At 44.5% G+C, this 25,106-nt stretch overlaps 2 protein-coding genes and 2 long non-coding RNA genes across 10 annotated transcripts in view; 3 read left to right on the top strand and 1 right to left on the bottom strand.

The window, feature by feature from the left end:
* Positions 1 to 7,271: 7,271 nt before the first annotated feature.
* LOC109268625 (uncharacterized) lies at positions 7,272 to 12,750 on the bottom strand. The gene is made up of 2 exons (XR_002080715.2): positions 12,659 to 12,750; positions 7,272 to 7,838 (listed from the first exon to the last, which is right to left on the bottom strand). It is a non-coding gene; the product is annotated as an uncharacterized LOC109268625 (long non-coding RNA).
* LOC109268626 (uncharacterized) lies at positions 12,282 to 13,029 on the top strand. Its single transcript, XR_002080716.2, has 2 exons — positions 12,282 to 12,403; positions 12,669 to 13,029. It is a non-coding gene; the product is annotated as an uncharacterized LOC109268626 (long non-coding RNA).
* Positions 13,030 to 15,244: 2,215 nt separating this feature from the next.
* Positions 15,245 to 20,411, top strand: CDKN1B (cyclin dependent kinase inhibitor 1B). The gene is made up of 3 exons (XM_019452019.2): positions 15,245 to 16,242; positions 16,812 to 16,941; positions 19,038 to 20,411. Exons 1-2 carry the CDS (start codon positions 15,768 to 15,770, stop codon positions 16,931 to 16,933), a joined length of 597 nt encoding a protein of 198 aa, XP_019307564.1. The 5' UTR covers positions 15,245 to 15,767; the 3' UTR covers positions 16,934 to 16,941; positions 19,038 to 20,411.
* Positions 20,412 to 21,350: 939 nt separating this feature from the next.
* The window catches only part of APOLD1 (apolipoprotein L domain containing 1), a 61,148-nt gene continuing 57,392 nt past the window's right edge, over positions 21,351 to 25,106 (top strand). For 5 of the 7 annotated variants that reach the window (XM_019452014.2, XM_019452012.2, XM_019452009.2 and 2 more), the window contains exon 1: positions 23,971 to 24,266. The gene's annotated coding sequence lies outside the window, so the exon portion shown is untranslated. Of the gene's footprint in view, positions 21,422 to 23,969; positions 24,267 to 25,106 lie in introns of those variants that run through there. The other 2 variants (XM_019452007.2, XM_053894594.1) reach the window with 2 other exon arrangements.

Here is a 25,106-nt window from a genome sequence, read left to right as displayed (position 1 = left end):
ACTCAAAATTGGTTGAATCGAAAGAATATGATCTTATTAACTGAGTGATGGAAATCTTTTTCAGGATAGAAAACTGTAAGAATTTTTTTTAAGTGTTAAATACTTATATAACAGCCAAATTGCAGTGTTTGTGCATGAAACCTTAATGATAAAATAAGGGACTTCAAGGAAATTTTGCTTCTGCTTCTAACTCTCCACTCTTCAGTGTTGGGAGTGATTTTAGCACTCTTGTCATACCTACAAGAATGTTCTCATCAGAAGGAACTGATTAGCCAGGGAGGGGGGTGGAAATGGAAGAAAAAAGGGTGAACTTCAGTTGTGAATATTAAGCAATGCCCATTGAGGATATCTTCTCTGCTGAAGCACCCTTCTGCTAGGTGACTCTGCTCTGACCTCCCTCCCACCCCCGTATTTGCATGGCTAGCTGCTTCATTGCATTTTAATCTCCGATAAGGAAAGATGCCTTTCTGTTCTGCCATCCTCAACATATTAAAGATTCGTCTATCATAGTCACAAGATGGCTGCCATAGCGTCAAACATCATGTTCTTCTATCAAATGTTCCAAACAAAAAGAAAGGGATATGGCGGGATGGGGTGGGGGTTGGGGTGGGAGGGGGGTGCTAGGTAAGCTTTCTCCTTGTGGCCTCTCTCTTATCAGGGTGAAACATTTTCCCATGTGACTTAACAGACTTCCCTTTACATTGCTCAGAACTGTATCATATGACTACCCATAGCTGAGAGGAAGGCTAAGAAACCATGTACAGGGAAAACAAGGTTCTTCAAAGTGATGTACTAAAAAATAACAGGACTTAGAGAAAATATAGGTTTAGGAGCAGACCCTCAAAACTTACGCAACTTTGTTACTTGAGGACAATAAAAGTTACTATGCTAATAAAAAATAATACCAATTAAATCTCCACTGGCCTTTGTATTCAACCTCACAGTCATCCTTTAAAGCTATACTGCCCAATATGGTATCCATTAGCCATGTGTGGCTCTTGGGCATTTAAATGTGTGAATCCAAAAAAAAAATTAAAATAAAAATAAATGTGCTAATCCAAATTGTGATGTGCTTGCTGTAAATGTAAAATATACAGCAGATTTCAAAGACTTAGTATGAAAAAAAGAATGTAAAATATCTCATTAATAGTTTTCATGTTGATTATATGTTGAAATATTTCACCTGTTTCTTTCTACTCTGCTTTTTAAAAATGTGGCTACTAGAAAACTTAAAATTGTATGTGTGTCTCATATTTCTATTATATAGCATTTCTTTAGAACCTTTAACCCTGGGACATGGGCTTCCCTCTTGTAACATGTAGGTCCTAGAGGACGCTGCTTCCAACTAAAAGCAGTTTCATCAAAATTAAAAATACGATTCAAGGGGTGCCTGGGTGTCTCAGTCGGTTAAACGTTCGACTCTTGATTTCAGCTCAGGTCATGATCTCACTATTCATGGGATCGAACCCCACATTGGGTTCCTTGCTGAGTGTGGAGCCTGCTTGGGATTCTCTCTCCCTCTCTGTCTGCCCCTCCCCCTCTCTAAAAATAAATAAACATTAAAAAATATATGTGATCCAAGATTTAGCCTTCTCAATCAGCACCCCCCCCACACACACACACACAGGAGAAAATGCTTTTATACTTTCATTTACACTGTGCAGTTTCACCATATAAGTTACTATTGTGAAAAACTGAAAGACTCTTGAAGCTACCAAACCTCTATTTATCCTAAGGAAAGGCATTCCCGAGAAATTGTCTGCTTTTTTCTTTTCTTTTTTTAATAATTCTTTTTTCTAAGTTTATTTATTTATTTTGAGAGAGAGAGGGAGAGAGAATTTCAAGCAGCAGCATGGAGCCCAATTTGGGGCTTCAACTCATGAACCGTGAGATCATGACCTGAGCAGAATCCAAGAGTCAGATGCTTAACTGAATGAATCACCCAGGTGCCCCATGAACCAACGTGATTTCTGAGTTATATTGACATTATTTCCCTATTTACCAATTGCAATGTGCTAATAATGACTATATCTAGCATATAAAGCTTTTATGGTAGGAGATAAGATTGTCAGTAGGCAAAACGAAGACAGAATTTCCTATATTTTTAAAGGATTGGTAAATTTGTGAGCTATCTTGGACAGTGACAATAAACAATAATGGGGGAATAAAATGACTCTTCAAGTTACCAAGTTAACATTTAATAAACTGTACCATTTGATTAATTCAGTTACTCCCCCCCTCTAGTTAAAACCCATTGAGTTTTCAAGACCCATTTCAAAAGCAACCTCTGAAGCCTTCCCTGATCTCCTCTAAAAACTTCGTTAACACTTTGCTTGTACTATCTTTTTAAAGCACACATATTTGGCTTTGCATTAATGTTATTGTCTCTTTGTTTGTATATATAGAATAAAACTCCCCCCATTGAAGGTAGTGATTGTATTTTGTTCACTTTTCAAAATTCCTCTAGTAATTATGGTTCACAAAATTACACACACTTAAATATTTGTTGAATTTTTTTAAAGTTTATTTTGAGAGAGAGAGAGAGAGAGAGAGAGAGTGTGTGTGTGTGTGTGCACGCGAGAAGTCTAGGGGCAAGAGAGAGGGAGAGAGAACTCCAAGCAGGCCCCACACTGTCAGCACAGAGCCCAACACAGAGCTCGAACCCACAAACTGTGAAGTCATGGCCTGAGCAGATGGTGAACACTTAACCAACTGAGCTACCCAGGTGCCCCAAGGGTTGTGTAACTCTTAAATCTAAAACATCAAACCACATTTAAACTCCTGAGAAGCCAGCACTCATGTTAAATAATGGTCATGATGAAATTAGTAATTATTAACCGTGTCCATCTAATTACACCATTCTACATCCCAATGAGCAAAGCACTCAAGAATGATGATTTAATTCTGTTCTCAACTATTCACTTGGGTGTACAATATGCTGACACAAATCTGTGTTAACTGATAAACTGGACTTGGATAGAAGAGCCCTATCAGGATGATGAACAAGCAAAAGAGAATCTACCACTTAGGCAATCGGTATACAATTTTTCCAAATTTTGTATAATTTGTTTCTTGTATAATCTTCCTATGTCTTTCCTGCTGAGCTTGGAGCCCCTCAAGTAGAGACCTTGCCTTATTTGTCTCTGTTGTTTATTTCTCTCTGTAACTCCAGCACTCATATAATGCCTGACATGTCATAAGTAATCAATAGATACTGAGTGAATGAAGTCCAGCTTTGATCATATAAGCATATGTTCTATGTGACCCTGGTTGGGATTAAATGTGGGTTTATATTGATTATGAAGAATATCTGTGGGTGATGGTATATAGTCTTTTGGTTGTGAGGAACAGTCCCGTTTGTTACCTTGAATGTGTGGGATATGTGTGCATGTGTGTTCACATGTTCTTAGCCATACTGCCAAGTCCTTAGAAAATACAAAGCCAAAACTGTGGGGCCTTGAAAGGGTCCCAGGTAAACAGGAATCAAAAGTTCATTTGGGATGTTGGGAATTCTAGACACGTATGCCTAGGAAGTCCATGGCCTGTCATTCTAGCACATAGTGACTACAGGGTCCCTACATGTCTTCTCTCTGCATCTGTCTGTTCTCTTTTCACCATGACCTTATGGTTCTTGCTATACTTCCTTGTTCTAAATCTTGAGTGAAAGTATAAGATTGACTTAGCTAATTACCATCTTGTTTCTTTCAGGCAGAGCTCTCTGTATCAGGCCCCATTATAAACCATAGCTCTTGGTCAGGAGCCCATGCCATAACCTTTGGTGGGGCTGTAGACTTGATGGGTTCTATAACTACCGTATCTAGGACCCCTACTAGAATGCAGTGGGAGGTATCTCTTTGAGCTATACTGGAATCGTGCGTATTGGTCACTAATACCTATTGGGTGCTATCTACTTTGCATTTATTTTGTTTAGAGCATAAGAATTGGCCTCACTGGAGACACAAAAAAGGCTGTCAATTTATATCTGAATTCAAGGTGAATATGTCATGGAGCCAGTACATGCGTTTTTATATGTTGGAGAGGCTGACTTTCTGAAAGAGCTAAGTTTAGTAGAAAAGAATCAGATTTAAGTTGTTACATTGACCTTATGCCTAATTGTGTGTGACCATAGATAAGTCACCTTTTATCTTTATTGTACTTCCTCACTTGTTAAGGGTTATAATACTTACCTTGATTGCATAGCTATTAAAACACTCTGCTTTGATAAAAGTTAAATTCAGATCACTGTGTGAGTAATGTATCTATTATTAATACAAAAAATAATCTGAAAACATTTAATAAGATCTATGTAAATTTATAGTTCAATTAAATTTGGTGGGGATTGAAACTCTTGTGTATGCATTTTAAGAAGTAAATTACAGTGGCACCTGGGAGGCTCAGTCAGTTAAGCCTCTGACTTGATTGTGACTCAGGTCATGATCTCACGGTTCATGAGATGGATCCCGGAGTTGGGTTTTTTTGCACGGACAGCACAGAGCCTGCTTGGGATACTCTCTTTCCCTCTCTCTATGCCCTTCCCTGCTCATGCGCTCGGTCTCTCTCTCTCTCCCCCAGAATAAATAAATAAACATTAAAAAAAAAAGTAGATTACAAATATGGTTGTGGTTTGGCATAGTTGCAGGATTAGGGCTGACAGTTCTGGCCTTGTGCTGCCCTCCTGTGCTGTTTAAATAGCGCAGCAGGTCAATTACATTCCTGCCTGATGAATGCTGTGGGGGGGGGGGGGAGGGAGAATTCTATCTTATTACTTACCCTCTTCTGTCCTCATGTGGCCACAGAGGGCCTAACTATTCTGGATGTTTCTGTTTCTTCAATAAAGGAAGAGATGGAAAACTACTCTGAAACATTCTAGGTCAGAAAATCTAATCCTGAGTTAAGGAAAAAGGTAACAAATTGCATTTGACACTGGAGATCTAATTACTCCACTGACACAGGAATATCCTAAGCAGATTATTGAGGTTTGTAGAATACCATTATGACAGAGTAAGGAAAGGGTTTTTGTCAAAAATAAATAAAAATGCAACTCATTGCCCTTTTGATACACCAAGAATTTATACTAGAGCCTTACATTGTTTATTTGGTAAATAAGACAGTCTATTATGATGGGAACAGAAGATGCTGTTGTACAATGAATTTCTATGCAGAACACTAGCTAGTTGAAATATGAGACTCCCAAGCAAAGCTAATTCCATACTAATTCTCTTAGCACAGGCTCCCAAAGCTATTCCTTTCAAAGAGGTTTAAGGAAGTTTGTTGACGTGATAATTTTTAGGAAAGTTAAGAAAAGATATTGAAGGAAGCCTTGTGAAACCATACAAAGAAATAAGTAGGGCAGGTAAGCAATGGGAGGCACCCTTATAATGTGTTTACTTCCCATCTGCCAATGCTCAGACCCCACCCCTGGCCTGCTTCCAGACTGATGCCTGATATTAGAACCTAGCTACCCTCCGCTTAGACTAGGTACATGTGTGCATATTTTATTCATGTGGATAGATAGCAGTCAGGCTTTCATATCTTCCAGTCTAGCAAAACTACTCTTGTCCAGATTACCAGTGACCTCCATGGCTAAATCTAGTGGTAGGTCTTCAGTCCTATTTCTCGTCAGCAGCAATTGAACCATTTGAACCAGTAATTCTCTCTTCCTTGAGACACATTCTTTAACTTGCTCTCTGGGTCACTTCTCCCTAGGCTCTCTTCTACTCCATCAGTGTCTCCTTTCCAGTCTCTTTTGCCTAGATCCTCCCCGTCTCCTTGATTTCTTACTGTTCAGGCCTCTTCTCTTCTCTGTCTAAACTCCCTTGGTGATCTTATCTGGTCCTGTGGCTTCTAGTCCCATCATCTAAATGCTGAAAATTTCCAAATTTGTATCTCCAGCACAAACCTCTCTCCCCTGAATTCCAGACTCATGTATACATCTACTTACTCAGCCTCTCCATTTGGATGTCTATGGATATCTCAGACTTAACACAAAGCAAAATTCGTCCATCCTTCAGCCCACCCCGTTTCAGTAAATAGCCAAACTTTTCTTCAGTTGCTTAGGCCAAAAAGCCTTGGCATCATTATGGACTCCTCTCGCTCATGCACACGCTCTATTTCCAATCCTTCAGCAAATCCCATTGGCTGTGTCTTTAAAAACACATCTATCAAGTCTATCCTTTTTCTCCTTACACTGCCACCATTCTGGTCTCAAATGACATGACCTCCTTTTTGGATTACTGCAATGGTCTGCTCACTGGTCTTTCTGCTTCTCTCTTGCTTCTTTGTAGTGCTTCCCACTCAGCAAAGTGATTAAAGTTAGCCAAAGTCCAATCAAAACTCTCAGCTCAAAGATGGCTTATCTTGACTGGAATAAAATCTAAAATCTTTAATCTGGCCTCCTACTTACTGTCTGATTTCATTTCCTACCTCCCAGGCCCTACTTTATTTCTGGCTTACCGTTCCCTTATTGTTCTTCAGCCATTCCAGGCACATTCCTACCTCAGGGCCCTTGGATTTGCTATTTCCTCTGCCTGGAACATAGAAAATTACATAGTCCATGCCCTCATTTCATTCAGGTCTCTATTCAAATGTCACTTTATCAAAGAATCCTTTCCTCTTGGGGCGCCTGGGTGGCGCAGTCGGTTAAGCGTCCGACTCCAGCCAGGTCACGATCTCGCAGTCCGTGAGTTCGAGCCCCGCATCGGGCTCTGGGTTGATGGCTCAGAGCCTGGAGCCTGCTTCCGATTCTGTGTCTCCCTCTCTCTCTGCCCCTCCCCCGTTCATGCTCTGTCTCTCTCTGTCCCAAAAATAAATAAAAAATGTTGAAAAAAAAATTAAAAAAAAAAAAAAAAAGAATCCTTTCCTCTTAATATTGCATCTGCCGTCATTACTCTCTGTACCCTAAAGTAGTTTGTTTCCTTTTAGCACTTGTAACAACATGACACACTATGCTTATTTGTTTGTGTATTGTCTGCCTTTCACACTTGAGTGTAAGCTCAATTCCATGAAAGCAGGACTTTGGCTATCTTTGTTTTCCACTGTGTCCCCAGAAAGGCTGGCATCTGGTAAGGGCTCATTAAAAATTTAATGAATGAAGGAATGAACAAATATTCATGTGAATAATTATTCAGAGAGTGATCAGGAGTAGAAAAAGAGCACTCCCCTCCCTTTTTAGGTGTAATTTTGCATAAATTAAATACAGATAATAATCGAAGGAGGTTTTCCCCATCATGTTTTCTCAATTTAAAGAATAGAATGTAATTGAAAACAGTGAATTGGTGGTGAACATATTTATTGTCCCAAATTCCATATTCTACTCACAGAAGTTGGCCACTTATGTTCCAGTCTTGGAAGCTGAATAAATCAGGTAAATAAATCATGTAAATCAGGTATGTGGTTATGACTCCAGGTTTTTCTATTTATTTCCCATTCTTTTGAAACCAGCAATACTAGTAAATCTGCCCTCGCTTACCATATTTTACTTGAAAATGAAGATTTTTCTCTAAGTAGAAATGCTTGATGCACTTTTTTCTTTAAAGAATGACCCCACCATATCAGTTTGATACCCTTCTTGCAACCCAATTTCTTTCAAAGATGTTATTTTTCTTTCCAGGAATTTAACTTTCATTTCCCCCAGAGATGGGGGGAAGTGTAGTGCATTGTAGGTAAATTAAGGCAATGATGCCTCAGTCATAAAATTTATGGAGTCCTTGCATCTTCTTCAAGTATCGTCACCATGGACTCTGGACTCTGCTTCATGAGAACAGGTATGCTCCTTCTAGTACCTTCCTCACTCTCTTCCTTAGCTTTGGAACACTCAGCCTTCCATCTTAGGACTTCATCTGAAAGACAACATGATAGCATTGGCCTCGTAACGGTTGTCTTATAAGGGCCAAATGTGGTAACACCAGAGAAGCTGCTTTCAAATATGTAAACCATTGAGTTCATCAGGAACATCTCAGGTTCAACAGAAACCTATAACAAACTAGCTTGGAAAAGAAGGGGGAAATTGTTTTATAAACATAGGGATGTCCCACAAAACTTAAGTCCAGGGAGAGGAACCTCATGAGTTGCAGGATCCAGAACCTGGGGAGTCTTTGGTTGCTAAGGGATATCTGTCTTTCTAAATCCCATGGTCTCTTCACTGCCTCTCTTTGCATGTCCGTTTCTTTCTTCTGGAACTCTACAGAAGATCATTATCTGCATCTCCATCACATGTGGGCTGAAGATATCTTTCTCTCTTTTTTTTTTATAACAATGCTCTTTTTAAAAAATTTTTATTGGGCACCTGGATGGCTCAGTCGGTTGAGCGGCCGACTTCGGCTCAGGTCATGATCTCGCGGTCCGTGAGTTCGAGCCCCGCGTCGGGCTCTGTGCTGACAGCTCAGAGCCTGGAGCCTGCTTTGGATTCTGTGTCTCCCTCTCTCTGCCCCTCCCCCACTCATGCTCTGTCTCTCTGTGTCTCAGAAATAAATAAACAAAAATTTATTTATTTTTTTTTTAATTTTTTTTTTAACATTTATTTTTGAGACAGAGAGAGACAGAGCATGAGTGGGGGAGGGGCAGAGAGAGGGAGACACAGAATCCAAAGCAGGCTCCAGGCTCTGAGCTGTCAGCACAGAGCCCGACGCGGGGCTCGAACTCACGGACCGCGAGATCATGACCTGAGCCGAAGTCGGTCCGCTCAACCGACTGAGCCACCCAGGCGCCCCCATAAAATTTTTTTTAAATAAAAAAATAATAATTTTTTAATTTATTTACGGGGGGGGGGGGGCACACAGTGGGGGAGGGGCAGAGAGAGAATCCCAAGCAGGCTCTGTGGGGTCAGTGCAGAACCTGAGGAGGGGCTGGATCTCATGAACTGTGAGACCATGTCATGAGCTGAAATCAAGAGTCAGATATTCAGGTGCCTCCTGAATATACCTTTTTAAAAAAAATTTTTTTTTAAAACTTATTCATTTTTGGGAGACAGAGAGAGACAGAGTGTGAGTGGGGGAGGGGCAGAGAGAAAAGGAGACACAGAATCTGAAGCAGGCTCTAGGCTCTGAGCTGTCAGTACACAACCCAATGCAGGGCTCGAACTTACAGACTGTGAGATTGTGACCTGAGCTGAAGTCAGACACTTAACCGACTGAGCCACCCAGGCACCCCTGAAGATTCCTTTCTTAAAACAACTCTTTCAACTCTGAATCTGCATCACTTTATTAATCTCTGACTGACAATTTACTAACCGGTTTCTGAGACCTGATTCCAAATTTTCATTAGAGGAATTTGGCCAAGTTTAGGTCAGATAGGACACCTGCTTTCCCCTCATCTGGTCAACTTCAGGATCAGAATGGGAACAGTGTCGTATAATCTGCTGTCCCTCAGCAGAAGAGGTTAAGTAAGAGGACAGACTCTCTGAGAAGAGAGCCTGGGGCAGTGAAGAAACAGTGTTGCACACCTCAAGTGCGACATAGACATCAAGGGATCGAGAAGCTACATGCATCCTTATTCCCATACCTTTGTAACAAAGTATCTGATGTGGCCATATGGTTAATGGCATATTTGTAAATATGGACGGGTCTTACAGAGCCCCACCAACCATGACACCCCTTCACATTATGGTTCAGATTTGTGTTTCTAATACCATCTCTGTTGCCCTCTTTTTTTTTTTTTTTTAAAGTTTATTATTTATTTCTGAGAGAGAGAGAGAAGGGAGGGGCAGAGAGAGAGAGAAAGAGGGAGACAGAATCCAAAGGAGGCTCCAGGCTCTGAGCCATCAGCACAGAGCCCGGCGCGGGGCTCGAACCCACGAACCACGAGATCATGACCTGAGCCAAAGTCAGATGCTCAACCGACTGAGTCACCCAGGCGCCCCTCTGTTGCCCTCTTAAGGAACACAGCCTCTCTTTCTTTTCTCGGGGGATCCAGTTTCAATGCACACACTGACTGTATCAAATTCTGAATCTTCCCTATTCCTTATTCCCTGATTTCCCCCTCTATGTTAATTAGAATTGACTACAAAATGCTATAGCAAATAGACCCAAAATTTCAACGAAATAGAAATCTATCTATCTATCTATCTATCTATCTATCTATTTATTTCTCAAGTCAGGCCAGGGACCCAGGCTGATGTAGTTCTATGTTCTTCAACATGTGGCTGCCAGGGGTGCTCAGTTGGTAGAGCATGTGACTCGATCTTGGGGTCATGAGTTCAAGCCTCACATTGGGTGCAGAGCTTTACGTAAAAAAAATGTGGCTTCCAAAATGGCGGTAGTATTCACCTTCATAGCCCATAGGAAAGGAAAGAGAGGCAGAAGTAGGAGGTTGATGTGACAGGTTTTATGTGCTAGGCCGGGAAGACACATATCCCTTTTTCTTACATTCTGTTGGGAAATACCTAATCCACAAGGCCACATCTATTTGCACAGGGGCTGGGAAATTTACTGTGGCTGGGCAGCTGTCAGCCCAGTTATAATTCTGATACTAAGGGAGAAAGAATGGGTTTTGGTGGACAGCTAGCAGTCTGTGTCACATTGACCCCCTGTGTTACTGTTCTTCATTAATGACAGTATTTCTGAAATACCCAAGCTTGAGTCCTTAAAGTTGTCCTCCATTTCTCCGTCTTTCTCTAATCTCCTTATCCCTTCTAACTACCGAGGCAATCCTACATTCGTTCTGTACATTTCATTTCCTCCTCCACAGCCCTGCTTAATGCTGTTGTGTCTCTTGCTTGAACAACTGCAATCAGGCTCCAAAATTACCTCACTGAGTCAGCCTCTCCAGGTTCATCGGACCCATGTTTTACTCTTGTCAGATGCCACTTCCTAATACAGAGATCTGATTGTTCAAGACAGTTTGGGCCCCTTAACACTTACGTCTCCACTTACTCTGGGGGCTGTAATCACCACATACAAAGCATCTAGAGCTATGCCTCTGTAGCTCAGGTGATCATGCCAGATTGCCTCCCACCTTCTGTTCCAAATACTCTCATCCTGGTCTCATGGTCCATGCTTCTACCCTCCTGCCTCACATTACACTTTGCCCAACAACCAGCTTCCTTAGGATTAACACCATAATGGGGCTGTCTACCCAGCTTTCCATTTAGCTCTGTCCCTGGACACTGTCTCTCAGGGCCCAGGCTTGCTCTTGTTCAAGAGACAAGCCTGGACAGTGATCACATTATTTACTGCACCAAAAGCTCCATCAGTTCCCATTGCTTGTTGAATAAACAGATTTTTTTTCAGCATGCCATCCATGGCCTGCCAACTGTCTGATCCCATCCCCCAACTACCAGCCCCACCAATACATCCTTATAATCTTGACATTTTTCTCATTTTATCAAGAACTGACTTGAACACTTCCTTGAAGACTTCCTCTTTCTGTTCTTCCATGTATTGCCTTCTACCTCTGTAGCTTTTTGTGCACCTGGTGGCCTCCCACACCTATGAAGTATACTCCCTAAAGGCAGGCTTTGTGACTTAAGTCATCCTTTTACCCCCACTGCTGCTGAGAATAATGCCATGGGGAATACCTTAAACACGGTAAGATCACATCATTCCCCTGCTCAGAACTTCCTAGTGTCCCAGTGGCTTCCCATGATAAAAACTCCACACAGGCCTACATGGTCTTGTACGACCTGAGTTTCTGCTACCACTCTCCCCTTGCTCCTTGCTGTTCCTGGAAGACATCGGACAAAGATCTCACATCAGGGGTTTTGCATTTGCTGTTCCTTTTACTGGGATACCCTTTCCCCAGCTACCCGCACGGCTTGCTTTCTCAAGCCTTCTGAGCTTCTCCAAGGCCAATTTCTCGATGAGGCATTTCTCTGCCACTCTGTTCGCACAGGGACTTCACAAACCCTTTGTTTTCTTTTCCTCTGCTTAGGGTTTCTCCATAGCATGTATCACTTCCCTTACATAGTATGTATTTTAGTCATGTATTTTGGGGTTTATTTTCTGTCTCCCCTCCCCCTACTTAGAAGTAAGCTTCATCCTAGTCTAAATCTGTTTGTTTACTTCTCTATCCCCAGAGCCTAGGATAAGGCCTGGCATATCCAAGGCAGTCTGTAACTATTTGTTGAAAGAAAAAAAGAATAAGCAAATTAATGGAAGGGGCCTAATAAATATTTGTTAAGTTGAATGCAAACGTCAGAAACAGATGACCGTGAAATCTTCAAACTGTAAAAGTATGTGGGTTTAGGAGGATAGTGAAATTGAGTGAAAGCTGCCTTATTATCAACATCGTCCAGGAAGGATTAAAAGCTCGTAGTTGTGGTGGGAGGGGCAACTGGGCCAGGAAACTCGGACTTTCGCAGAAACATTCGGGGCTGCCCAAGTACCCACCCCCCATCCTTGCCCCTAGGACTGCATCTGGGAGGCGAGCTGGCCCTACCACCCCCTTTGGACCCTTGTCTACTACGCAGGTGTTTAAAGTTATTTTGGTGTCTGCTTCTGTGTCAGTTTGTGAAGGACACAGAAATCTTGGCTGGTTTACGCGACACTTCTCAGCTCTAAGTAGGAAACCGTCAGGGGTGAAAACGACAAAAACACGGCTCAGGACTAGATTCTGGGTCTTGGGGAAGCAGAGCCCATTTTAGAGCAGTGCGAGGGGAACTTTCTGTCTTCTACCCAAGCTCCGCCTTCGCAGTGTTTTTCTGAAATTTTTCACCCTGGCTTACTCTTTTGCAGCCGCCCACTTTCCGCAAGGAGGATGGCGCTCGCTCGGATCTCCGCGTTCCCTCTTCCCTTGGGGACTCCATAGTATTTTTTTTCACGCTTCGTCGCTACTACTCATTATTTGCCTTACCGATCTCCGGTGCCCTGCCTGTAACCAAAACGCTTTCAGATCGCAGCAAGGTCGATTTAAGCACAGCCTTTCTTAAGGTGGCGTGACTGTGACTCATTTACTCTTCCAGAGTAACAAAGCAACAAAATGGTGCTCCCACATATTAATTGAAGAAAGATTCAGGGTGTGTAGGGGAGAGAAATATTAATTTTCTACTTTTATGTAAGATATTAATTCCATGAATAAAATCAAACTCTTGTGGTATGTTGTAATACTCTAGAATATCTCCTTTTACATCTATGTGGTAGTTTGTGTATTTATACATGTGGATTTATGCTTATGTATAATACAGAATTCCTGGGTAGTCTAGCAATTATGTTAAAATGTCAACAGTGATATAATTCCGGGAATAGTGTATAAAATATGGTTTTGAGGCCTACCCTAATTTTCCTGTCCCTCTCCCCCCTTCTCTAATCCAGGAAATTAAGTATAGCTCCTTAGGTGTACAAAAATAAAGGTGAGACCTCTCACGTGGATCGCAGGTGAAATATTTTCTGTCAATCAGGTGGAAAGTCCTGACTTTGAAACTAGTTTTGGGCACTGCCTCTCTCACTGCTCTCTTGGGTATCATCACCCTTGGCCTTCTGGAATCTGCGTTTTAGTTGAACTAGTGCATAGTGATACCAAAGGCCAGTGACAGCTGCATATAAATATCAGTGACCACAGGCCACATCTAGGAAACATCTGCAGGCAGCCCAGGGAATGAGCAGAAGCCATTTTGAATCCCTTGTAAGAGAGGAGGATCTGCAGACTACAGCACAGGCGAATCCAGGCAAAACCTGAACCATAAGGAAGGAAAGAAAGAGAAAATGAACCAGCCTGAGGGTTAGGGGACCTGGCTCTGCCGTCTACTGGATGTGTGTCCCTGGACAGGAAACCTCTCCTGCTCTCAATTTCCTCAGTGGTGGAAAGAAAGGGTTTGAGCCACAGGGTTCTGAAGGTCCCTGCCAGCTCTTACATTCTGGAGTGCCGAGGTGAGGCAGGCACACAAAGTGGAACACACTTTGGAACAATACGTGGTTAAGAAAAGTTAAAAATCAAACTCATCTGTAGCATAGATGCGTAAGAAAACATTGCTGCTGTGTACTATTAGAAGTGAAGGAGATTAGTTTCCAGTAAAATGTATCCACTTTGACCCAAACCAAGATTATATGTATGGGCGGGTGGTGGAGTCCGGTGTCTCAGAAACGACAGCCCTCCCCATACATCTTTAACTCTCACCATCCTGCTCAGGATCATGTTGATAGATAATTGCAAGTTGTAACGGGGAGCAGAGAAACGCCCAAATAATAGTATCAGAAGTGAGGACAGGGTTGCTGTGGTTTTATGAATCATTTCATAATCTGGACTTTCAGATTACTTTCACCCTTCAACGATTTGTAGCTATGTAAAGGCATTCACTTGCATCTAAATTTTGCTCTGGGTGGGTTGTAGCAGTGAATCTAGTGGGAGGGAAAGGTGGAGGAAGGAAGGAGCTGTTGTATTTGGCGGCGGGACTCAGGTAGAGGAAACTGCTACAACCCGGGAAAGAAGTGAAAAATACAAAGAGGAGACTAATTCCCACACGCAGCCCATGTCAGTGGCCTTAAATGTGCTCGGGAAGCAAGAACCTGGGTCAGGGGTGTGACCTCGCTTTTGAAACCTGTGTCTGAGACAGCTACAGGTTTTATTAGGGACCTGGGAGACCAGTCGAGTTTTTGATCTTGAAATCCTTATTTTTATTGAGGGAGAGAGCTTGGGTTCAGACTAGATTACAAATGCTGCGCCCACGTTCTCTTTGGCCTCTTCCCCAACCTCCCGCCACCCCCCAGAAGAGCAGAGACTTCTAGGTTAAGGGTGAGCTAACCACTGCTCACCCACAGCCGAGGCACCCAGGCAGGGGGGCTCCCAGGCCCTCGGCGAAGGCTCCCCCGCCCCCAGCCCCGCAGGGCCAGAGGTTGGGGCCACCGGCGAGAGCCCAGCTGGGGGCAGAACTCCCACTGTCCGCCTCCGCCCCCAGTGGCCCGCACCCGCGGCCCGGCGAGTGCCGGGAAAACACGATCGCCACCGAGGCGTAAAACGAGCCGCCAGCCACCTTGGAGATCATCTGATCCAGCCCCTCGGTTTCCCGGGCGCGGAGTGGGCGCGCCAGCCAGCGCAGCGCGGTGACCTGAACCCGAGGTCCCGCCGCCCCCGCCCCTCCCCGGCTCCCCGGCCGTTTGGCTAGTTTGTTTGTCTCGTTTTTAATTTCTCCGAGGCCAGCCGGAGCAGGTTTGCTGGCAGCGGCGCACCTCCGGCAGTCACGCGACCAGCCAATCTCCGGGCGGCGCTGTCGGAGTCGGCGCGCGCGCGCGCGCGGGCGGGGACGCGCCGGGCCACCTTAAGGCCGGGCTTGCCAGCCGCGGCGGGGCGGCTCCCGGCGCCGCAACCAATGGATCTCCTCCTCTGTTTAAATAGACTTGCGGTGTCAATCATTTTCTTCTTCGTCAGCCTCCCTTCCACCGCCATATTGGGCAACTAAAAAAAGGGGGCTCGTCTTTTCGGGGTGTTTTTCTCCCCCTCCCCTGTCCCCAGAGCCTCGCCGCTCCGCGACTCCGACGCCGCCAAGGTTTGGAGAGCCGCTCGGTTGGCGGGACCCGCGGGCTCGCAGCAGCCCGGGACCTGGACTGGCTTTGCCACCCCCCTCCTCTCTCCTCTCCCCTCCCCTCCCCGCCCTCCCGCTCGCCGGTACACTTGATCGGCGGCGGCTCTCGGCTGCCTGGCCGGGGCTTCCCCTCACCCCTCCCCCAGAGCCAGCGCGCCCCTGACGCTCGGGCAGTTACTTGTCCGTGTTTGTTTCTCTTGGCTCGGAGCGCAGTCGCAGGGCTTATAAGAGGGGTTCGGGCTGGGTCGGGGCGTTTTGTTTTGTTCAGTTTTGTTTTCGGAGAGCGCGCGCGAGGCGGTCGTAGAGACCCGGGAGGAAGATGTCAAACGTGCGAGTGTCTAACGGGAGCCCGAGCCTGGAGCGGATGGACGCCAGACAGGCGGAGTACCCCAAGCCCTCCGCCTGCAGGAACCTCTTCGGCCCGGTCAACCACGAAGAGTTGACCCGGGACTTGGAGAAGCACTGCAGAGACATGGAAGAGGCAAGCCAGCGCAAGTGGAATTTTGATTTCCAGAATCACAAGCCCCTGGAGGGCAAATACGAGTGGCAAGAGGTGGAAAAGGGCAGCTTGCCCGAGTTCTACTACAGACCCCCGCGGCCACCCAAAGGCGCCTGCAAGGTGCCGGCGCAGGAGAGCCAGGATGTCAGCGGGAACCGCCAGGCGGTGCCTTTAATTGGGTCTCAGGCAAACACAGAGGACACACATTTGGTAGACCAAAAGACTGATACATCGGACAACCAGACGGGGTTAGCGGAGCAGTGCCCTGGGATAAGGAAGCGACCTGCTACAGATGGTAATGACCCTTCCCCAAGTAGAAAATGTCTGTCTGTCTGTCCGTCCGGGGCACCGCTTTGCCTGCTTGAGGGTCTTAACCTAAGCTTTTTATTTATTTATTTGTTTGTTTGTTTATTCATTTATTTACTTACTTTTGTAGCATATTCTGATTTAGCTTGTGGGGAGCGAAGTGGCCTAATCTTGGGTTTTAAATGCTATCCGGCTGACTGCTTGCCTGTTTATTATTTTTAAGTCAGGAGCCTGAGATGGTATTATCTGATAATTTCTCTAACCGAAAACATGGCAGTTCCTCCCCGCTAGCCCGCGGTGGGTCTGTGACAACGTTGGGATGTGTATCCACGGCCTCCGTCTTCGCAATGGACAGAGAGCTTTGGGGCGTAGAATACACTTTCTGTTATGTGAAAACAACCTCATTCTGTGCCCTTAAAGGCCACTGGGAATGACGGATCCAGGATTGTGGGTGGAGGTGTGGGTTTTTCATCCCCTACCTATTGTGCCAACTTCTGTCAGCCATTGTTTTTCTAATAAAGATTGTGTGTTCTTTTTAAAATTCCCTCCTGCCCTTAGATTCCTCTCCTCAAAACAAAAGAGCCAACAGAACAGAAGAAAATGTCTCAGACGGTTCCCCGAACGCGGGTTCAGTGGAGCAGACGCCCAAGAAGCCTGGCCTGAGAAGACGTCAAACGTAAACTCATCGGTGGGTTGATGGCTAGGCGCAAGTAATTTACATCCCGAATTGGGCTTTCAAACCCCAAGATAACCTGATCTTAGTGGTTGCTGGCAGATTATAGAGTTTGTGGGTTTTTGTTTTTGTTTATATTTTGTGAGGTCAAAAAATAGGAACGGGAAAAGCTGGGGCATCACTGGATTCCGGGGTACTGTGGTGCTTCACGCTTTCCACGTCCTGACATAATTTTCCCTTGAAACATGGAATGACTAGACCAAGTGTCCTCGGCAAGTACTTGTGACCAAGGCCCAATGGATAGAAGGCCAATTTCCTGTGAATCCCACCAAAACATGTTGGGGAACAGTAGGTTCTTAACTTCTTCTGAACAAGAACTGGGGTATGCCCCAGTCTCACTTCATGAGAATTCATTTCCCAGGGATTCAAGTTGAGTCTGTAACAGATTTCGAGCCATACGTGGGGAAAATGGCAAGTAAATGATTAAAATTTGAGGGAAAAGTTAGGTACAAATGGTTCCTATTTGGTTAACCCAATGGTTACATGCTTTTATTTTTGTCATTTTCATAAACTGCCGCTTTCCCTGTTTTCTTACAAGTTTTGGGAACAAGAAAGGAACCCTGTGTATTTAAAAAAACCAAACTGGAAACCTCAAAAATACTAAGGTTCCTACAGAATTTCTGATGATAACTTCCGAAGTCACAAAGCAGAAGTTAAATTAACTCTGCTGGAGTAAGCAATCCAGGAACACGTCAGCATGTGTATGCTAATTGTGCTATAACAGGATGATTTGGATATTTTAGGGGAAACCGTGAATAGTCATAAGGGCCGGCAAGGGCAGGTCTGCCCCACAGAAGAGAAGTGGAGACTTTTTCCATATACTAAAATCTGGTCAATATGGACAGCTAATTTGAATAATTCAGCCCTCAATTTACCATGGATTGGCTATCTATAATGATCAAAGTGAATATGTTAATAGTTTGTAAACTTCTTACTGATAAGAACTGTGACCTCCCCCCCCCCCCCCCCATGCACTCGTAGCTTAGCACATAAAGAGATTTTAGTACATGTTGATCCTGGCTTTTAAAAATCCTCATTTATAAAAAAAAATAAAGGAACCTAGAGATTAAGGTGAGATTCAAGTTTGTTGTGTTTTTAAATCATAGTGTCATATATATGACTTCTTCACACACATCTGGCATTTTTCAAAGGTTATACAAAACATCACTATAGGACTTCTATATTACAGCTGTATACAAAGTGGGAAAAGTGCATGAAAAAAATTTTCTGAAGCCACCTGCAGCTTGGGACTTGTGGTTTGTGACCTGAAGCTTAGCTCATCAGATGAGCCACAGTGAATCACACCTATTGGATTTTGATCTGGTCCCATTCTGACATAGAGAGAGGCATTTGTTAGTAAACATTGCCAGTTCAGAGAATACTAGAAATAGTGGTAAGGACCTCCTCAAAAGCATTCTTGTGTATATTTTGCATATGACTGAGAAACAAGAATATTTTGAAAAAAAAAAAAAGTTAATAGAATTTTCTTTGGAGAGCATTTATAAGTTACAGTTCCACTTATTTTTCAAATTTAGAAAACTTTGATACTCTTAAGTGTTACAGTTTCTTAATTCTCCTTTCTTTCTCACTGTCTTTGACCCCGATTCTCTAGACCAGGGTTTCTCAACCTCTGCACTATTGACATTTTGGGCTGAATAATTCTTTGTTGTGGGAGGCTGTCCTGTACATTAGTAGAATGTTTGGCAGCAGCCCTGGCCTTTCCCAACAGATGCCAGTAGCAACCTCCCACCCCCAGTGTGACAACCTAAAATGTCTCCAAACATTGCCACACGTCCCCTGGGGGACAAATCTCCCCACTGTTGAGATCCCACTCCTCTAAACAAAAATAAACAACACGGAGAAAAGTAAAAAATCCAGTGAAGGAAACGTTGGATGGAGAGGACTATGGTCATCAGCTTTTAGTACACACTTTCTTTTCCATTGCTCAGGTATTTCACAACTAAGACAGTGACGAAATAATTCCTGTACTTTATTGGTAATGCTATTCTAGTGCTTTTTCTCCTAATTCTTTCTTCTTGTTTCTTTTGCAGAATTAAGAGCACGTTTCCTTGTTTATCAGATACATCACTGCTTGATGAAGCAAGGAAGATATAAATTAAAAATTTTAAATACATATCTCTGACTCCATGGAGTGGACATCCTGTATAAGCACTGAAAAGCAACAACACAATAACACTAAAATTTTAGGCACTCTTAAATGATCTGCCTCTAAAAGCATTGGATGTAGCATTGTGCAATTAGGTTTTTCCTTATTTGCTTCATTGTACTACCTGTGTATATAGTTTTTACCTTTTATGTAGCACATAAACTTTGGGGGGAGGGACGGCAGGGTGGGGCTGAGGAATTGGCGTGGGGGGGGGTTCTGAAGAGCTTGCTTCCATTTAGAGCAAGGAGAAAAATATTTGACTTGCATGAAGAGAAGCAGTTTTGGGGAAGGGTTTGAATTGTTTTCTTTAAAGATGTAATGTCTCTTTCAGTGAAAACTGATAATTCATTTTTAAAAAATCATCCAAATTTGAACACTGGTTGCAAATGATTGCTAATTTTTTTGTACATGAAGCTTTTTCTCATTTGGGAACTCTGATGATTCCGTTATGTAGTGGCAAATGGCTTTTTTTTTTTTTTTTTTAACAAAAAACTATCCTCTTATTCCCCCCGCCCCCCCCCCCCCTTCAGTTTCTCTTAAAATTGGAATTTACCATTTAATTATTCAGCAGTTAGGTAATCCTTTCAGGTAATTCTGGGCAAATATCTGGGGTGTATGGGGGAGTTCTAAATGCTCAGATTTAACCATCTAATTTTTATCAGGTTTGCTGAGAAGATTTCTTAATTTTCTTTGGACTTTGAGCTGTGTAGACACAGTCAAAATAATTCTAATACCTTGGATATTTTTTAAACATCTTTCAGTAACTTCACATAAAAATAATGAAATAATTTTAATTTAAAGGTTCTCGTTTTATTTGTTAATTTGCCCCAAGGAAATGGTGTTTTTAAAGGAAAGTGCATATAGAGAAAAGCATACGTGGAATTACTGAAATGGATACTACATCTTTAAACAGTATTTTTACATTGCCTGTGTATGTGTATGAAACAAAACCATTTGAAGTGTACCTGTGTACATAACTCTGTAAAGACACTGAAAAATTATACTAACTTATTTATGTTAAAAAGAGATTTTTTTTTTTTTTTAATCTAGACCATATACAAGCCAAAGTGGCATGTTTTGTGCATTTGTAAATGCTGTATTGGGTAGAATAGATTTTTTCCCTTCTTCTGTTAAATAATATGGCTATGCTTAAAAGGTTGCATACTGAGCCAAGTATAATTTTTTGTAATGTGTGAAAAAGATGCCAATTATTGTTACACATCAAGCAATCAATAAAGAAAACTTCCATAGCTATCGAGTTGAACTGTAATGTGCTTTACTAAGCTTTGAGGTATTTGACCTGGCATTATGGGTGTATTTACACAAATATAATATGAAGTGGCAAATATCTTGATAATTTAGGCCCACATCTCAGATGATGTTTGTGTGGTTCTGAATGTGATAGTATTTTCCACTTAGTTCTGTATGAGTGAACAAAGCTTTAGACGTGGAAAGTGGAAAAGCCACATTTTCATATAAATAAGATTGTCAAATCTCCATTAGTTCCAATATTTATATCTTCTAGGATATGTGTCCGACTCAAACATTTTTACATAAGTGTAGACTGTTCATACATTTGCAGGACTGAAAATGAAAGTAACATGGTGACTTCTCTAAATTCTGTATTTACACATGCAAGTGTTGTGGGAAATTAGAGCGATTGTTCAGACCACCTAATCTACACCTCTTGTCAAAAATATTTAGATATATATAGGTCCTTTAGAAATTGGAATTCCACACTAATTTAGATGGAACAGGTATTCTTCAAACTGGTCATAACAAATCCTTCAATCCTGAAATTTCCTGGTTATAATCTACACAACCCAAGACTGGTTAATCTAAATACCAAATCTGAGGGTTTGGGGCCCATGTTGACGTGGCAGAGGTAGATATTTTTTACTTTAATAAGAAAAACTTAAACAAGGTATTTTAAAGTCAAATTTACTAAAAATGATTCCTGTTATTACACATTCTCTTAAAAATGTGGCTAAGGTGTAAATTTTTTTTTCTAGGATTCTGCAAATGGTTAAATCGCAAACATTTGAACTTGGGTTAAATTGTTTACCTGAAATACTAGCATTTACATTATTGCACCCCAAAGGGGGCTCTACACAAGACAGTTTTAAAACTTATTTTGACCTGAAGCTGTTAAAGAAAAAAAAAAAAAAAAGAAGAAAGCAAAGCAAAAAAAAAAGAGCAGAGTTGACTCTCTTCGGCTGCCGGGAAGGAGAAAAGAAGGTCCTTTGGTGGCGGAGCTACATCTTCCAAGTAGGTATTATTTTAATTAAAGGCTAAAGGTGTTTTTGTGATTCTATTCAAAACACGCATACAGGGTGTTTTTCAGGAAGACACTGAGAAAGCAAGAAAAACAATTCAAAATGGGGAGGAAGGAATGGAGAGTCAGGAAATAATGAAATAAAATTAGTTTCTCTGAACCAAAAAGAGTACTTAAAAAGTGTCTCTAACAGAGGAAAAAAATCCTCTTAATTGCTGCCTGCACCCTATTTTCCTTCCCTCAAGCGGCATCCTTAATGTGAATTTTTAGAGACTGCGTTTTAGGAGTGTAGGGCCAGGAAGAAGTGGATGCTGGCCGCGCCAGGCACGTTCACAGGAACGCAGCCCCCAAGTCACCGGGTGGATCCTTTACACGTCTGTGTCAACTCTCCAAGTGCGTCCCCGAGATTCGGAGCGTCCCTTCCCTGGCCCCGGACCGCTGGGCCCGCCGCGGGCGTCCCTCTGAGGGGTCGCGGCAGCCGGCGCCAGCCAAACCCTGCTCCGCTACCCCGGCCACTGCGCCGTCGTCTCCCCAAACTGCCCCGAAGCCCCGCTCCCGCCTGCCGCGGCAGTTGCGGCGTCGGGCTGGCTGGCGCCCCGCGACGAAAAGGCCATCAAGTCTCGCTGCATTTCTGCCACTTGCAGCGCCCGCGCCGCCGGGGTGGCTGCGCGCAGTTCCCGCGCTCGGGGCGCCCCGCAGGCCGTGGAGGGCGGCTGCTCCCCGGCCCGCGCAGCGGCGCGGGGCGGTTTCTCGGAAACTTTCCTCCCTCATCATCTCTCCTCTGGGTTGAGAAAGAAGCGGAAGCCCCTACTTCCCTCCACAGTCAGACCCTCTACACCAAGCACCCTGCCATATTCCAGATCGGTGGGGGGATCTGAGCGAAGGGGAGAACCTTTCCGAATCTGCGGACCCTCCGGGGCAGCAGCCCGCTCCCACCCCCACCCTGGGCTCCAATGATCCGCAGCCCCGCGCATTTCGAAAGGCTTCCCGGCTCGCCGGCGGCCAAGGAGGACCGCAGCGACGCGCAGGAGGGGCCGAGCGCCACAGCCGCTTGCGGGGTCGCTTCCTCCTTTACAGCCGTTTTGCAAAATCCAGCTCCCCCCCAAACCCCACCCCCCATCGCATCCCCAGCTGTCCAACGCGTCGGACTGGGGCAGGGAAGAAATAGGAAAACGTGGGGCCAGGGGCATGACTGGGGGACAGAAGGGACCGTGCAAATCCACAGGATGGGAGCGGGGCGCGCGGCCTTTCAGGCCCGGGTGCGCCCACCGCCCCGGCCGCGCCAGGCGACCTTTCCCGGCGGCCGGGAAACGCCGTCTTCGCCATTTCATCTTCATCATTGTGAGCGTAACACTTGCTCTTCATAAGCTTTTTAGGACTGAAAAAGGTGTTTTAAAAGCCTATCTGGATCTCCAATCTGTTTTTCAGAGTGCGAATTTCTTTTTTAAATTTGCCATCTCTTTTACCTGAGCCACACCCTACGCCCGCTCCCCTCCCTCCCGGGCAACAGTAAGGTAAAAATCCTGTAAGCGAAACTGGGGAGGGGGGCGGCGGCAGAGAAGAAGCGCCCACAGTCAGGCTAGATCCCCCCCACCCCTGCCTCATCCACGGCGGGGTAAGGGGGAGGAAACCTCCCGGATCTTGGCTCGCGTGGGGGTGGGGTGGAGTGGGGTGGGGTCAGCCTCAGTCAGACCCTGCAGAAGCGAAAGTATTTACACGGACACTCAAGTCCCAGGCCTGTCTCGCGTGGGGACACACAGTAGGCAGGAATCAGAAAGCACAAAATACAACAAGAAATCGATGCGTGTTGGGCGCGAAGCGTCGACGCGCCTCAAAGGAACGCTAAGAAAAGGCAGGGAGAAGGGCGCGCAGCCGGGACGCGGGGCCGGGGGATTGCATCATTGCAGCTCCCCCTCCAGAAAATGGGCTCCGAACCGCGGCGACCATCATGGCGCTCGGGTCGGGCCGCGCTTCCCGCGCGCCTTCCCCGAGCGCTCGGGCCGCGGGCACCGAGCCCCAAACGAGCGTTTTGCAAACATTTACCCCCACCCTCCTCCCTCGGGCGCCTGTTCCACCACCCCTCCCACCCCCGCTTCCTTTTGTGTGCCCGCGTATGTGAGTGCGTGCGTCCGTCCGAGTGTGTATAGGACTAGGGAACTTGAAGATTATTTTTTTCCTCTCTTTTTTCCCTCCCGGGCTGGTGGTTGTAAACTTGATTGGCATTGGCTGCGCCCACTGACCCCTGCGCCGAGTCCACTGAAAATTTAAGGTGGATCCGAAAGCCTCCAGCTTCTCGCGCTTTAGCTGGTTTGGGAGGAAAGGGAAGAAAAAAAAAAAAAAAAAAAAAAAGCCCCAAACCTTGCGCCCGGCGCGTTTTCACGAATCCCCTGCGGTACCAGCCCCCGCGCCCGCCCCGCCCGCCCGCTGCGCTCTTCCTCCGCCCACCTCCCGCTCCTTCCCCATTGGCCCGACGGTGCAGTTTGAATTTTTTTTTTGGATGCTTGTTTGCTTGTAAAAAATACGGTACCCCACATCGTGTGACGAAACCTATTTCGGCGCCCCGAACTGGGGAGCTTCAGCTGGTTCTGGGGAGGAGGGTGGGCGGAGCATCTGTCTGTTCCAAAATTTTGCCCCAAAGTGCCGTTGACAGGGTGCAGGCGGGTGGGGGAGCGTGGGGCCGCGGTAAAGAAACCCGAGCAGCTTTGGCGGGGGCAGAGATGTAGTATAAAACGTTAATGGATGTCCGGGGCACGCCGTTTCGCCGGCTGCTGGCCAGAGGTGCTAGGGAGGCGCTGACGGAAGCCCAAGAGAAGATGCACCTTCCCCTGCCTTGGAAAGGTAGACTTGGGGAGGGAGGGGGCTGGGGATGAAGGTGGCCCGGAAAAGAGCACCTTACAACCTAGAGGGGAAAAAAAAAAAAAAAAAAAAGGAAAGAAAAGAAACCGGGGAGATGTAAAGACAGATCAGGTCTATTATTTCAAGTGCTACCCAGCCAGATTCCATCATAATTCAGCCAAGTCGCTGTCATTTTTATTGAAAAAATTTAAAGGAAGTTTTCTCTCTTTGATTTCCAGAGTGCTTTTGAGTAAGGAAAATGTTAAAATAAAATTGAGAAAAAAATTAAGAAAGGAAATATGACTTTTCAAGTGCCTTTTGATTTCTGGGTCTGGAAATTAATTCTTTTGATAAAGTACTTTAAGATTTAGGAGAATGTTGGTTGTATTACGGGTCTAATTGAAACGATATCCTGCATTAATTGTAACTCAATTATGTTTTACTTTGCTGTGAAAATTTCAAAAGTTTATAGTAATTCAAATTACTCTCTAAATCACTCTATTTTCACATTAGTGAAACTAGCATATATGCCTACATTTTGGGAGTCTCTTACTCTTGTGGCAGTGTAACTAATGATTTTAACCTGACGTCCAGCCCCAGCCTTCAGTCTTAACAGTTCTTAACTCCACTTAACTCCCCAGCCATTTTTTAGTTCTTACCTCCTCCAGTCCTTCCTAACCCAATCAATCCTTTACTTACACAACCTAACTTGGACCACCGTAAACTAACCTGCCTGTGCCCTTAGTAAGGAATTTGTTTGAGTTAAGAAAGTCCCCAGATGGACTGGCTAGCCTCAGGAAGTAGTGAGCTCATCATCCCTGGAAGTGTGAGTCAGGCACTAGT

This window comes from Panthera pardus, unplaced genomic scaffold (genome assembly GCF_024362965.1).
Source record: "Panthera pardus isolate Hobbes unplaced genomic scaffold, ASM2436296v1 HiC_scaffold_6, whole genome shotgun sequence".
NCBI classification, from domain to species: Eukaryota; Metazoa; Chordata; class Mammalia; order Carnivora; family Felidae; genus Panthera; species Panthera pardus.
The sequence above is the reverse complement of the archived record's forward strand: the minus strand, read 5'-3'. Positions and strand labels throughout refer to the sequence as shown.